Source organism: Eurypyga helias, unplaced genomic scaffold (assembly GCF_000690775.1).
Source record: "Eurypyga helias isolate BGI_N326 unplaced genomic scaffold, ASM69077v1 scaffold38412, whole genome shotgun sequence".
In the NCBI taxonomy this organism is placed as follows: domain Eukaryota; kingdom Metazoa; phylum Chordata; class Aves; order Eurypygiformes; family Eurypygidae; genus Eurypyga; species Eurypyga helias.
Genome location: NW_010234713.1, coordinates 49109 through 64567, shown reverse-complemented (window position 1 = coordinate 64567; position 15459 = coordinate 49109). Strand labels below are relative to the sequence as shown.

General features: G+C 42.0%; 1 protein-coding gene across 1 annotated transcript in view; it reads left to right on the top strand.

Moving 5' to 3' along the window:
* Positions 1–1362: 1362 nt before the first annotated feature.
* The window catches only part of LOC104505819 (uncharacterized protein KIAA1211-like), a gene marked incomplete at its 5' end in the record, with an annotated part of 26717 nt that continues 12620 nt past the window's right edge, over positions 1363–15459 (top strand). Inside the window, 5 exons of the mRNA XM_010146534.1 lie at positions 1363–1439; positions 6376–6544; positions 11164–11293; positions 13847–14005; positions 15059–15124. Coding sequence (XP_010144836.1) covers positions 1363–1439; positions 6376–6544; positions 11164–11293; positions 13847–14005; positions 15059–15124 — 601 coding nt within the window. The remainder of the gene's footprint in view (positions 1440–6375; positions 6545–11163; positions 11294–13846; positions 14006–15058; positions 15125–15459) is intronic.

Genomic DNA, 15459 nt, shown 5'->3' with positions numbered 1-15459 from the left:
GGTCAGCAGCATGGCTGTTTGCATGTCTGGTACAGGGAAAGCTTTCTCCCCGGTCTGTTTCTCTGCAGGAGCTCTGCCTATTTTACCTCCATGGTCTGCTCCCTGACCTTTATTTTTTGACAGTCCTATCACCTCTGCCTCTGATTTTGTGCACCTTAACTTTTAAGGTTATCTAAGAATGTGGGCCCATAAGAAAGTCCAAGTACTTTGGGTATGACAGATTATAGAATGTGTGGGTGATACAGAAGAAATAGAATAGTTTACTGGCTGGCCAAATTAATACAGAGTCATAATCTTGCTTGCTGCTGAGGTACTTAACTTGGCAGTATTGTTATACCACTTTGAGGTGGAAGATTGTTAGATGAGGTCTGTGCAGAAAAGGGAGTGGGATTTGTTTCTGGGTATTTTCATTTATTTGTAAAGATTGCTTACTCTTTAAGTCCTGACACAGTATATTGGAACTGCTAACTATGTAAAGGTATCACCTAGATATCTTCTAGAACAAACGACAGTATTTATGAGCTGCCCTGCTAAACTGTCACATTTCCATTGTTGTTTGACATTTGTACTGTAACTCTTGTGGTTTGCTGCTTAATTCCTTTGTCTCTGACAGACACCCATTTAGGAGTCTTGGAAAATACAAAGTGGAGCCAGTTAACATTGAATGATCTTAAAACTAGGCTGAACTTTTGTTTTCATCGGGGAGGAAGATGATGCCATCAGCTAATTTAGTTGATCAATAGCCCTGCTTGCGATAAGGTTTCAAAGCTTGTGGCTAAAAGCTGATTGCACTGGATCCAAAATAAATTTGATCTATTGGTTTCCACAAATGTAGCATAGCCCAGGATGATGCTTCAGTGCTGATGCTTAACTAATTTTAATAATGCTGACAGACTAGCCTGGTGCCTGCTGTGAGGACAGTGTAATACATGAACCCTCGGCAGCGGAGCACTTAAGATTTTTTTTTACAGTAGCCTGGAGCCGTCACTCTCCAGCACAGAGCAATTATTTGAGCAATCTCTAGCAAAGGTTCATTATTCTGAGACTAGGAAGCAGTACAGTCTTTGCTGAGCAAGTTCAATGACATCTTTCATTAATGCAAACTTTGATCCTGCTTTCCTAAAAAGAGAGAGGTACTGGCAAGAAATTAGACTGGTTTGTTAGTTTTGGCTGGAGAAATAAGTGTTACTGAAAAATGAGAAGTTCTGTGGCTGAAGTGCAAAAAAGTGTGCAAACCGTATTTGTGATAAGCATTTGGGTTTCAGAAAGGATCCAGACATATTTTTTATTCATGCTGGGTGGGACTGTATTTTGTTGGGAAGGTGGACTATAATTTAACGGATGCTTTCATCTCTGTTTCAGTGACTACATCATGGCTACGGGGCCAACAGAGGTCACACAGGCACCTGAAACAGGAGACACAGTTGAGCAGTGCGCAGGTAAGCGGTTGTTCTCTGAATGTATAGCTGATTTGGAAGTCAAGATTTATTTTCTTCAGGTTGGGGGGTCTGTAGCGACTTGTTTTTCAGTGCTGGGGTTATTTTCTGTAGTGCAAAAAAATAATCTGTGTGGCTTTGTCAGCTGGCAATATTATGGGAAGGATCTTTAAGTATGTGGTACTGAAGAGTCATAACCTGATGGAGGATATTCTTTTTTTGATTCTGGCTTGGATTTTTCAAAGCAGGACGTTAGAGCTTGAAGAACTGATTGTTGTGCCTGCTTTGATGGATCTCACAGAGGTGGGAGCTGAGCCTGTTAGCCAGCCTCTCTCTGTGGGAGCTGTATGAGTACCCCCTCTGCAGCCTTGTTCTCTGCTGCTGGCCACAGACAACCATTTGTTACTTATTCTTTCATCTACTGGCATGAGCTGATGCAAACAGCCACGAGGGAATGGAATAATAGGCAAGAAAGGAAAATCTCTTACTTATGCCAAAGAGTTGCCTTAATTAAAGGAAATCCCCTTTGCCAGTGTTCAGACTGCTCCAGAGGAGATAGCTGACTATGAAGAATAGCAACATGGCTGAGGCATTTCGTGAGACATGGCTGACATGTCACTTGACTTTATTGTTTTGTTTTGTTTTCTTTGGCTAATGTCTCACATTCATCTTAAACACCTTTCAACAGTCATCTTGCTTTATCCTTTAGAAACACATTTGCCACCATCAGAATGTTGGTAGAAGAGAGAAGCAAAGAGACTGTTAGTTGAACTCTGCATAGCAGATAGACAGGGGTAAAGAAAGTGTGATGATGGATGCTCAGCAGTGGCTGGTTTTTTGAATTTCTGATCTAGTTTATCACGTAGTCCAGTGCTATCCATGGCGCAGTGGTGGACTTGTGTGAAAACCATGCCTGCAAATTTTGTACTTGGGTTCAGGAGAAGATTCAGACAATGGATCAGATTCTGACCCGGGTGACAGGGAAGACTTGAGGTGGCTTGCTGTCTGAAGTGTTGGCTCTAAAACCACCAGGAATATTTCTGCCTCTAACCAAACAAAAATTTGAAAAAGTTAAAGGCTGCTGTGCTATTGCTGAAGTATTCAAGGGTCACTTGACTGGACCTGGATAAAGCTATTTTAGGATCTTTTGTTTACTTCCCTTGTAATGTAGAGTTGCCTCACCTGTTCCTTCTCATACCTTTAAGGGTCTTTTGATGTACAGGCTCTAGGAGGCTAAAATCCCGAGCCTTCACAGTCTAGTCAGTTAGATTGAGGTTTACCTTATTGTCTGACTAGTAGTAGAGGGCTTCCAGTGCATGCTGATCCTTCGTGATGGCAGTAACCCAGTCACTGTCTGAAAACTGTCAACACCCAATGTTAGCTTTACTTAATTCCATGATTTTATTGCCTGTCTGGCAATATAAGGTGTTTTTTATGAAGCTAGAATCCTGGCATTTTCTGATAATCTTGTTTGTGGGGTGGTTTTATCATGTGTTTTTATTAGTAGAAGTATCTACTCCTCAGATCTGAGCAATAAAGTGGAATGAACCTTAGGAATTCAGAGAGCATAGAAAGATCCCAAAATTAACTGTTTAATTTAAATATGATCATTGAGCTCCCAAATTAGATGTTCCCTATGCTTTTTACAGTCTCAATTTTGCACTGGAAAAAAGCATCTGTTTGTCTTCTGTTTTGTTATAGGGAAGAACCATGCAAAGAGCAGAAAGACACGTGTTAATTCTGTGTGCACAGGAGAAATAATGAAATAGGCAGTGCACAGACAGTAAAAAATACAGAATGAACAAACTTTACAGAGAAAGCAAAATGATTACTCCTGCTCCTTTGCTGTTATATGGGCTAAATCAGTTAGCATGAACTACTAATTTTTGGAAGAACTTTTGCTTTTTAGGGCAGTAGTCTTTAAATTTAATCTTTTATTTTTAATGCCATAAAACTGAAGATTGGTAACTGTAAGAATTAAAAAACCATGAGTCATTATTCATCAGTGGGTGAAGGGGAAATGGGCATAGTCGTCTGAGCTTGGATTTTCTCTCCTTGCTTTGGCTGGGTTTTTGTTATGCAAGGAATATTTCCATTTTAAGTAATAAGATCCTCTTGTATGTGTTATTAGTTGAAGTATTATAGAGCACTCTACCGTTCTAGTGAGATGTTGGGCTACTTCACGGTACACTGAAATGTAGGCACCTTTTAATTTAATGTGCCATCCTTTGAACAGTGTGCGAAAACAGCCCATAACTGTTCGCAGCAGGAAACGCATACCAGCACCGTCTTTCCGAACCGTGTCTTCATTGCCAAACACTCACATACAGCAGTCCCACAGTTTTCATCTGCATGCAGCACTAAGTGTCTCATAGCAATTTTACCATTTTTGGGTAAGAACATGGCCAGTGCCCATCTTCTGGAGCTGCAGAGAAACTGTTCTCTCATTCATCTGAAACAGCCAAAGGCATGCAGCTGAGCAGAGCATGGCTGAAGGGGCACTGTTGCTGGAGGGGGTGTACCCTGCACATCAGTGATATGTTAGAGGCTAGAGAAGGCACTGAAGTCACTGATGTGTCTGCAGCAGAGAACTCTCTGTTGGATGATACCCAGGGGCTGTCCCGTGCCAGTTGAGGTTTACTCATTGGCAGTGGTTGCAAATGCTTTCCAAGGGCTCCATTCTAAAGTTAGCACCACTTCTGATCTAAATAAATATTTGGAGTAGTACCTTGGCAATGTTATCCTTTGTGGTAGGACTTATGTCTGTTTCTCTTAAATGTCCTTAGGATCACTTCTTTTTTCGTTGTTATTGTGTTGTGGGTTTGGGTTTTGTTTGGTTTTTTTTCTTTCTTTTTTTTTTTTTAAACATTCCCCTGGTTCTCTGGCAATACCAGCATCTAATTAAGCTCATCAGTAATACTAGCACTAGAACTGAACTTGCTTTCTGTCCATACCACTGTCAGCTGTCCTGTGTACAGGACAATGTCCTTGGTTTTCGTTTAGAGTGCCTTTAAGTTGCAGAGCTCTCTGCACGTAGCCAGGTCTGCCATGTTGTTCCTTGGGTCACTGGGCTGTGTTAGCAGACATTGATGAAGTGATAATGTGGGGGCACTGATTTCATGAAACTCTTTAATCTTTTTGTTTTGCTCATCTGAAATAAACCAACCCAGCTTTGACAATTTTCTTGGGAGAATACCATGTATGCTGTCTAATTGATGATAGGAATTGCAGTAATGGTAGGGAGGCACTTCTAAAGAGTCTCTAAAGGACACCCAACATGCTTGTTTTAGTTGAGAGGCACTGTGGTCTTCTGCTTGTGTGTGACCTGCCTTCTCTTACCAGTTCTTGCTATGGGAGCAGTGTGAAACTCATTGACCCTGGTGATAGTCTTAACAAATCCAAAGGCCTTGGGGTCAGCTCTGTAGTCTGCGGCAGCCAATATAACCTATATGCTTTCTGTGATTCTCTCATTCACTTACTGCCTGATACGCAGCCGGGGAAGATAACAAGGTCTTCCACTGATAAACCCATAGGAGCAGCACATTCCATTATTATTCAGATAAGTGGAACTCCATTGACAGTTTTTCTCTGGTGGTTTGAAAGATAATTTGGTCTCGGTGACCACCCAAGGCACTTGGAAAGAGACATGCAGGCCTTCCCTGGCAGCAATAGCTCTGCAGGGGGTTAGCCCTTTCACCAGCCCCTCCGACACTGTAGCAGCGTCCTTGTGTGTCCTGACGCATGGTGCTGGCACTGGTCTTGAGAGCAGGGAGGAGATAGGGTGAGTAGATCTCAGTGTTATTGTTTGTTTCTCAAAGTGGCTACTGTGTGATGCAGCTGTGAGGTGGCACAGTTTCAGCCCAGATAAGGCTCATTGGCAGAGATCCCTACACTACAGGGCACACGTTTGAGACAGAGCATTGCCGACTAAATCATTGCTGGGAGAAGACAATAATTGTGTTCAAATAATGCCTTGCTTATGAAGGAATTCTCCAGCTGTGGGCATTTATTATGCCAACTGCTGTAAAATACTAGTTGAACAATGGACTTGACTCAGATATGCGGTGATGTTATTGCTCTGCGTACGTATTTAAGTCAAACTCAGAGGTCTTCGTACAATAGTTTGACCCAAACCCTCCAAACTGACCCCTCGATGTAAGGGTCAGTGACAGCAGCACTTGTGTGCTGGAAAAAAATATAAATAAGAGCGTTAAAGTATCTTCAGTTATGAAAAGTGAAAGGAGTCAGTGATGTTTCATATGGTTTATTTTGTTCTTTTTGTATTTGTCATTTGGACAACGGAAAATCTGAAATCAGATCAACAGTTTTCTAATTGTGTTTTTAAGGGCTGCTGTGCTTGGGAGTTTCATGTCCTGCAGGGTAGTGTCTTAATTTAAGTTTGCTCCATTGTCCATGGAGGAGTTGTTGATTTTATTTTGGGGCAGTGGTTTAATGTGGAAACAGATGTTTTAATTTTAGAGTTTATAAATTGTTTTACCAAATGTTGAATACCCTTCAGGTGTTGTCCCCTTACAGCACTGAGTATAGAGAAAGCAGAACTAAACCGAGTTAAATAAAAACCAGTAAGGTAGACATTGACTTCGTTTTTTTTAACTGAAATATAAAGTATGATTGGCATGATCACTGTTCAGTTCCAGGGAGTTACATTCTCTATATAACGTGTATTTTTCATAAACTGGAACCTAAGTAGGCACCACTATTGTCAGCTTAATGCCAGCGTGGCTTTGTAGGCAGCAAATGTAAGAATTGCAGCTTCACCTTTCAGTGGACTCCCGCACTGAATTATTTACAAAGGAGCTGACTAAAATGGAATAGGCTGCTCTAGCTTTGAGACTTCTTCCAGAATTTAAGAGAAAACATTCTCCAAGCTAAGCAACACCTCCAACTTCTGTAAATTTTCATTTTTCTCATGTTGCAGGAAAGAAAAAATCCAAATTTCAGACTTTCAAGAACTTCTTTGCCAAGAAGAAAAGAAAAGAGCCTCCACCTCCCAGGGGGGAGAGTAATTTAAAACCCAGCCAGTCCAGCAGCGATGTCAGCATCTCTGTACTCGATACTACTGCGCTTCATTCACCGAAGGAGGCTGGGTAAGCTGGCAGGGAAGGAAAATAAATGCATAAAAGCAAACCTCTCTCAGCAGTAGGATGAAAGCATAAGTTGGCCCCTTAGGAGCAACCTCTGTCCAAGTTTGTGCAAAACAAGCCCTAATGCTGATGAAGGAATCCCAGGAATTTCCTCTTTCTTTGCTAGAGTTTCAAAAGCCAGCCTGGAGAGGAGGGGGAGGGCAGCCAGGGGCATGGGTGATCCAACCTCGTAGTCTGAAACTGCAGATAGCCCCGATTGTTTCGGTTGGCTTTAGTGTTTGAGATCTGTCCTGGAAGGTCTGATCAGCAGCAGCTTTACAAGAGGCTGATGATTGAGTAGTGCTAGTATAGAGAATACATGTGAAGCTGAGTTGCTACTTTTTAGCATAAATGGTGCCCTCTGTCATGGCTGGGGTAAAAGGAAAAAGTATTTTTGGTGTATTATCAGTATGAGAATGCTGCTTTAACTTTCTTACATAGCCATTTAGGTATAGATAACAACTGACGGCCTCTAGATTTGTGTCTGTTACCTCTGTAGGGCTGTGCATGGGAGGGAGTTTTGCAAGTCCTTAAGGTGTGTCCAGAGCAGTTATCAGATCCCTGAATGTTGTTAGTTCAAAAACATGTCCTTTTTTTCAGTTAGTGTAATACAAGTTATTAGCTTGCACTGCTGACACTGCTCCACTGATAACCTTTGACACAACACTGCCATTACCATGTCTCCGACTGTATTTGGTGTGGGACAACCCTCGGAACATGGCAGTGTCTCTTGCCAGGGGTGTTATGGATCAGTATCTGGCAACCTATAATTTGGCTCTTTTCAAACTCCCCACCCTCCTCATACCTCCCTGTTAGCTACTCAGCCAGGCCTCTCTTTGGATTACCTTAGGGCTCGGGTTGTGGAGCTGCAGACTAACGAAGTGTGATGAAACACGGGCCACATCCTATGGTTTGCAGTGTTCTGTTGGAGGGGACATTGGACAGGTGTGACACTGGCAGAGGGCATGAAATGGTGACTGGAGCAAGGCATGCTGAAATAGCATTGCTGCCAAATGCTCTGTATCGTCCAATCAGGCTTTTGGTGGAAATGGGCACTGCGTTTCTGCTGGCAGGACAGCTTATCGATGTTACTTTCTTATGGGTGCTTCTTCTTCCTTACCCCATCTTTCCCCATTCTCATCTTGTGTTTATGCAACTGCATCATGGAAGTGATCTGGGAATGAAACAACAATCTATTTTGTTTGAGAGAGTGAGTGACCACACAACTGGTCCCCTGCGATAAGGGGAATCACAATGACTCAGCTAACCCAGTCCGAAAAGCTTAGGGACGGCTGAGTTTACCCATCAGCCCATAGGAGCGATCTGGATTAAATCAGCTGTCTGCTCCAGAGGCAGTGTGGGTGTGAACTCCTTCTCATGCCCTTAACCAAGCACTTCAGGTCCGATTGCTGTTTACCTCAGCGCTATCCTCCAGTGATTATGAACTGTTTTGCAAGATCAGAGATCAGGAAGTGAGTAAAACCCTTCTGTTTTTTCCCTTAGAGATAGGACTAAAGGGACTATCCAAAAAAATTAGAGGATATGTTTGTGCTGCTTGAAAACTGTGTCATGTCCAGACTCTGCATGGTGTAAGCACGCTTTGTCAGTACCTAGGGAGACTGAACTACATAACCTTTTGGAAAACCTGCTCCTGAAAGCTGCTGGAAATACAACTTGTGAAAGCTTTATAGCAGGTCCCTGAGCTTTGTGATTTCTGGCATGCAGAATACCAAACCCAATCCTAGAACAATGCTGCTGTTTGTTTGTTCTTGAGGCAGAAGCACTGGTTTTATTTTTTTCCTTTTTTTTTTTTTTTGAACCATGTAATCTTTTTAAATTTTAACTTTTCTGAATACTAACCAGAGACCAAACCCCCAGATGTGCCAAATGCTTCTTGTAACAGCCAAAGGGATATGCCAAGATGTCAAAGTGCTGTAGGGAATCAATGGGATTGGATATCTGTGAAGGGGAAGGGAGCATTATGTGCCACTACCTCTTTATTTTCTGAGGGGCAGGAGTTTTGAACAGAAATGGAAAAACCTTGATGGCAAAGTTAAAGCATGTGCCATGGATGACGACTTTTCTGTATTATCAAAAGGATAAAAGACCTTACATAGTGGAAAAAATTGAGTCCCAAATAGTCTTATTCCAGTTAAAAAGCCTTGAGCGGGAGAAACTGCTGGGAAAATATGTAAAATTTTCCTTGTCTCTGTAATGAACGCTCATGCCTTTGGCAGGCTGCAGTTGGTTTTGAGAGTGTCTGCCTGAAGGAATCGTGCTAGCTTTCTTCCCCCTACCTCAAACACTAATAAATGCAGAGGGGTTGCAGCATTAAGAAGTGGAAGATAGCACAGGCCATGAGGAGTTCAGGAGCAGCTTTATTGCTGGTTGTAGGGTCTCATAATTTCCTCAGTCATGGCAGCTTGAGTGTTGATGCACATGAATGAATTGAGCATTGGTATAGGGAAATCAGTGTGGAGATACAGTGGCTAAAACATCTGGGGGGTTAGCTAACAGTGCATCTTTAGCTTCAGCGCAAATATAAATACACTGCCTGGAATTACACATGAATGTATGTTTGCACATAAGGGCCTGATCTGTACTAGAGCTGCAGTTAATTCTATATTTAATCCAATGCCCTTTTTGTGACTGCCAGAAGAAAATACAATAATTTTCTTGCAAACACATATGATATATCTACAGAAAGAAAGAAACAGATCTTGTACTGGCAGTCTCAAGAACAAGCAAACCTCAGCTCTTACTGCTAAAGAATTCCAAGTAAAGGAAGTGTGGAAGTCCTCAATTAAGAAGTTAATACATCCCAATGCATATGCATTCTTTGCAGTAAATAAAATATACCAACTAATAACAAATATTCATTACAGTAAATAAAAGTTACATGACATGAAATGCAGTAGAATTATGTCTTGCCCATCTAGAGTGTCCTTCATGCTGAAAAGGGCTATAAAATCATACACACAAAAAGACGGGATGACTTCATTCACTCTAATGATGAAATAAGGCAAGTGTATTGCTTGTGTGTAGAACTGCTGTCCTATAAACTAACAGAGATATTAACTATTACTTATAAGGGGAGGAAGCATGAACTCTGACCTGTGCTGTGAGAGGAGGAGCTCAGGTTGTCTTCGACACAACATAAACATAGAGCAAAATTATCTTGCCCAACTGTGAGACTTGGCATAGCTCCATACTGACTGATATACCTTTGGGGCAACAGGAGGGTTAGTCAAGCAGACAAAGGAGGTGTTGTCTGCAGAGATGTAAAGAAGGGGGATGCAGGAGAAAAAAAAGTAATTTGTTTGGGTTTTTTTCCAGGTGTATTTACGTTATGACATTTCACAGTCTTTCAGGACTTTCTTATTAAATAAAGAGAGAATCTGGGGTTAGGCAAATAGCAGAGTCATCTTCTATTTGATTTCCTTGAAGAAGAGTGTTTTACTGGATTTTCCTTGTCAGAGTTTGGTTCCTAATCATCCCATTACCCAGAGTCAAACTTCCAGAGGCAACGAGTCAGCATGGCAGCTGAGCCAGGGAGTCCTTGTAACTTGTGGGTGAGGAGGCTGGTAGCCAACAACATGAGTGTTCTCTGTTGTTTCCCAGTTAAATGCTAGAATGAAATCCTGGTAGAGACCATCCTTGTGGTCTTTCGGACAAAGTAATATACAGACAGTGCCTGCCTATGCTGGTGGAACTTGGTGAATAAAAGGTTTGGAGCCTTCCTTGTTGTGCCATCCAAATGTAAAATTTGCCCTGACAAAGTAGTAGCCCAACCCCAGTCAATCTCCACTGGTTACAGCTGAGTCAACAGCTGTTGTGGGAGCTCACCAGCGCTCCGCTGGGCTGAACACTCACCAGTGCTCCGCTGGGCTGAACACCCAGTGAGCACAGAAGCAGAGCAGGAATATCTTACCTGGGTACTTTAACTTGGCCACGGAGAGGTTTGTAACTGTGGCCATGGACGCTGTCCCATCTAACATTTTTTAACATGCTTGGAATCTGGCGATGGTCATGATAGAGGTGAACAGAACTGGTCTTATTACTGGATCTGAGAGGATTTGAACCAAGTTTGTTAATGTAGTGGAATTACATTTTCTGCCTGCATTTGCAAGAAGGGGAAAAATAATCCATAATCTTTGTCAGGTATGACACACCAGGCTACAAAGGTTGTATCTGGAATGCCTCATGCTAGGCACATTCCACCAAAGGAGGGCAAGGGACTGCTCTATGCTGTAGACATCTCTTGGGGTGGCATGCCTCCAACGAAATCTCAGAATCTGACCTAATCACCCTGGACTCCCTCGAGTTCTCAGAGACTGGCCTGTGTGTTCAGTGCAGATGCTGAGTACATCTGAAAAGAGACACCTGCATTTGATCCTAAAGAATGTTTCTTCTTGAGTATAAAAGGAGCTAGCAGTGACTACCTTAGACAGCTAACATGCACAAATCTGAAGTTAAGTGACATGCATCCCACCCTGGCCTCTTTATGATCCCTCTGCCCTGGTGAAGTAGTGCAGGGAAGTGTTGGAGACCAAGTGCACTGACCACTCTTCCTTCCTTCCCAGGCCCAAAGGAAGCATGGGAAACAAAGCCTTGTCCCACGACAGTGTCTTCATTATTGAGTCTGCACCAGGAAATGTGGCAGGTGACGTGTTGTCTCAGGAAAACATACCTGGAAGAGTGAAAACTTTGCAGGTGAGAATGTCGTCCCCTCATTCATGGTGCTGCTTTGTATTATTTGTCTTCTAGGAAACTCTGTTGCTTGATTCCTCTGCTGTGTGCCTTAAGGTTTTGTTGGCTGAAGTGTCCAAAGACAGATTTACTACTTTTGGATCTATTCTACCTCTTAGAAGCTGCATCTTCGAGCAGTCCTAGTGCTTTCAGCCTTGCTCAGGTCTCATAGTGTGTGAGTAATGTGAATCCAGTTCATGGACTCTTGGAAACCTCCTTAACGAGCATGTCCTCTTCCAGTGGGATTTCCATTCTTAACCCAAAAGCAGTAGCTATGAAGTAAAGGTCATTTATTTATACTGTAGCCTGTCCCTTACACTTTTATTCTTTATATATTTATGTTACTCTTCTTTGCAATTCTGGGTATGATGTTTTCCCTGTACAGGCTAGCACTACTGGCTGTATAAGTGTGTGGGATGATGGCTATGTCAGGGCACTCTTGGCGACAGCGTTATTTATATCATTATTCTTCCAATCTCTGCCAGCAAAGGATACCGTATTCTGCTAGGTCATTTCATTCTTCCAAGGCACATACTGAACCCTCCTTGACAGCTCCCTTATCAACTGTTGGCTATATTAACTGCATTTAAATAACTGCCTGGCTCAGAGCACTGAGATAAAAGTTTAAGGTTTTTCCAGAGAGTGAAAACAAACGGTTGATAAAGCAGCCAAAGGCCATTGAAATTCTTCATTGCTCAGTGTGAGCTTCATGTTGCAAAACACAGTTGCATCACATGTTGAGTAATAGAAGATGCACGGAGGGACTTGTTCCTCCATAAGACTGCAAAATAGGCTAAGCTTCAATTCAGGGCATTTTTTGTATAGTAACAGGAGTAGCTGGAGAAACCATGTTTATGTATGACAGAACTTTGCTGGGAGGAAAGAAGCTCTTTCCATGCTATCTTCAGTCCACTGTGCCCTCTCTCCACCCACCCACTCACCCACCCATCCATCCATCCCTCCATCCATCCTACTGCATGGTAATGTGATACTGCTAACACTGTGTTTATAGCCATAAAAGCCTTTTTCTGTGAGTATGACTCCTGTCAGAATAAAAGCCAAGCATTAATAAAGGCTGTTATTTTTTTAACAGTATAAATTAACTTCTACCATAGAAGACAGACTGTAAATTCAGTGTGTCTTCCACCCCACCACCCCCTCCCCCCCTTTGCTGTCTGTGTGTAATAAATTTAATAGATCAAAGATAGGAAGTAGTGGAAAGAGGGAAAAGCAAAATTTACTTTCTGTATTTTCCTTCCCACGAAGTGCACAGGTATGTTGTATGTCTTGTTCTGTCCATATATTGCAATCTTTGTACAGTTTGTCATCAGTCCTGCTTTTGCAGATTGTATTGGTGATGCTGGTTTGATTGTTGTGGGTAGGAGGGTGAGAAAGCTGTTCGAACTGGAGGTCTGGTGGGTTAAAGGGTGACATTGAGCTACCCTGTGTGGCTGTTACATCTACAGGAGTTACTTTGCAAGTGAATCATGCTGAATAGTGTGGCAGCTATTTAGATCTGTTTTACAGAGATATAAGTGAATGCATAGGTTGCAGAAGAGCACAGAATTAGGCCTAGAATTTCCCAATCTGGTTTAATAAGCAAAGAAACAGAAACGACGAGTCCGCATATTTATCTTGGGAGTATTCAGCTGAGATGTTTTTAGTTGAAGGACAAAGTTTCTGTTCAGACCTTGTTTCTATTCCAGCTTTGACACAGCCAACAGACTTAAGCCAAGAATTTTAGTAATGGTGTTTCCTGAGATCTGAATTTTTTTAGTTTGAGGGAACATCTGGCTGTTTGTGAGGTTGCAGACTTTATTTTTCTAGGGTCAGGGCCTGCCAGAGCATTCTTTTGTGCAATCTTGGAAAAGAATCCTCATACTCCTTTACAAAGTTGTTCCTGGCTGCTGTTATCATTCTTGCTGCAGACAGGATCAGGATGTGATGCTGGGGAAAATTAACAAGCAATTCATTAGGGTGGACCAGAAATTGAATTAAATTGTATAAAAAGTGGGACTCAGCTACTTGTGTGAGAGAGGATGGTGACAAGCTCATGGTATTTGGAAGGGCTTTGTGAAGGAAAGCTGGCCACATAAACCTGGGGTTGGCAACTGCTGACTGACTATACCTGGTGTGACTATTTGGGACATCCAGATACACGTAATTAGTTAAAGTATACTTAAATCTAGAATTTTAGAAGTTTTAAATTTAACTTAGTTAAGCTGCTGTAAATTTTCTGGAGTGGTGAAATTTCTGTCATCGGTATCTTACTGAATAAAACTGATTTTGATTTTATTTTTATACCAAAGCCAGTTCTAATGATGGGTCCTCAATGAATGGAAATAAATAAAATTTTATTAATGGCTATTTTCTGTATATGGTCTATTTCTTTAAGTATTTCTTTTAACTAAAAGATTCTTCATGCCTAATGGGAATAACTGGGGTAATAGTGTCCAAAATGTCCCCTATAAATAATCCCATGGAAAGTCTATATTCTAAATTTCTTTTCAACCACAGCTTCAGTTGCAGCAGAACATCAGACTTGGATCGCCTCCTCTTGTTATAACTGGAAAGAAACTGGAAGATGCAGGTGCTGTTTCTGAAGATGATGGTTTACCTAGAAGCCCTCCTGAAATTTCAACCCTTCATGAAGTTCTGACAGATTCACCAAGGAAGGTATAATTGTTATGTCACTTTTGTGACCACCTGGACAGAAAAGAGAAACTCTGCTTGGAGAAGGGGAAGACCTTTTTGCTTGCTTGTGATAAAATCTGATGGTACAGATCAGTCAGAACTAGAACAAGTTACCTAGGTGGACTGTGGACTTGCCACTTCCGAGGTTTCCCTCACAGCGATGTTACAAATACCCCTTCTGAACAGAGGTTTCGGTTCTTTTATGTAGACCGGTGCTGGGGCAGTTGTGACCTGTATCAGTAGGGCAAGAGAATGGAAATCCAATTGATCTGACAGCTCTCGGTGCCTTTGGGCAAGGCAGTCTCTCCTGGCAGGTCCGTATGGCAGAAAGCATAAAAAGTCAGTTATTCACGGTTGAGTGTCGTGTTACTCTGACAATTCCGCTGCCAGTCTGAGAACAAGCTGAGGTGCTCACACCGCACAAACGAGCTTCCCATGTCTTCTCGCTTCAAAGAGCTGAAGAGATTGGCAGTTCCTGCACCTGTGAAAGGGGAAGAGTTTTTGGGTGTTTTAAAGCTAGCGAGGAAAACAAAAATGATGGGGACTGCAAAAGAATCTTAAGCAGTTACTGGTTTTGGAATGAAATGGCTCAGACCCCAAGCAATATTAGTTGAATTGACAGGAAAGGGACAGTCCTATGAGTCTGAGGAGAATAGATTCTGATGGGACTCAGAGGGGGTTTTATTCTGTCTTAGGAATTGCCTTCTCACAGCAGATGTGTGATTTTGGACTTGAGTGAGTATGTGAGCATTTGTAAATTTGAAGATCTTAAAACAATAAGCCAAAATAACTTTATAAACTGTATTGCCTCACATGGTCAACCTGCATGGCATATCCCGTAGCAGGATAAAGCTCCTCTGCTTTATGTTTGATCCCCAGTGAACAAATGAAACCTCTTCCGTGAGACAGGGATTCAGTGACCCTTCCTTTATCTTTCCTTTTGTGTTTTCTCATAATTAGCACTGGATATCCAGTCCCAGATAATTCATTGTGATACTTCCCTTGACTTACCCTCTTCCTTATTTTATCCTACAGTCCTCCAACCCTGTTCAGCGTCATAGCTCTTTGAGTTTAGGCGGGACAGACAGTGAAGATGAACAGGTAAATAGTTACTTCTCCTTCTAATAAACTTCCCTGAGACAGCATGTGTGCTGTCTGGATGGAGCCAGTACAACAATTATTTTATTTTTTTAATCTGTTCTGGGTGTATCCTAGCAAACAATTCATAAACAGACCAGAGTGATGCAAATGATGCTGAAAATGTTCCTGTCACAGAGTTTTGAATAAGAACCAAATAGTGAGAGGCAGAAATCTACAGGTAAGTGGTTTGTGTGAACAGCATAGTCACCTCTGTGACACAGTATGAGTCTGTGAAGTTGCACAACAGAAAACTGGACAAGGCAAAGCAATTCCACTTCCATGTCCCAGGACCTCAG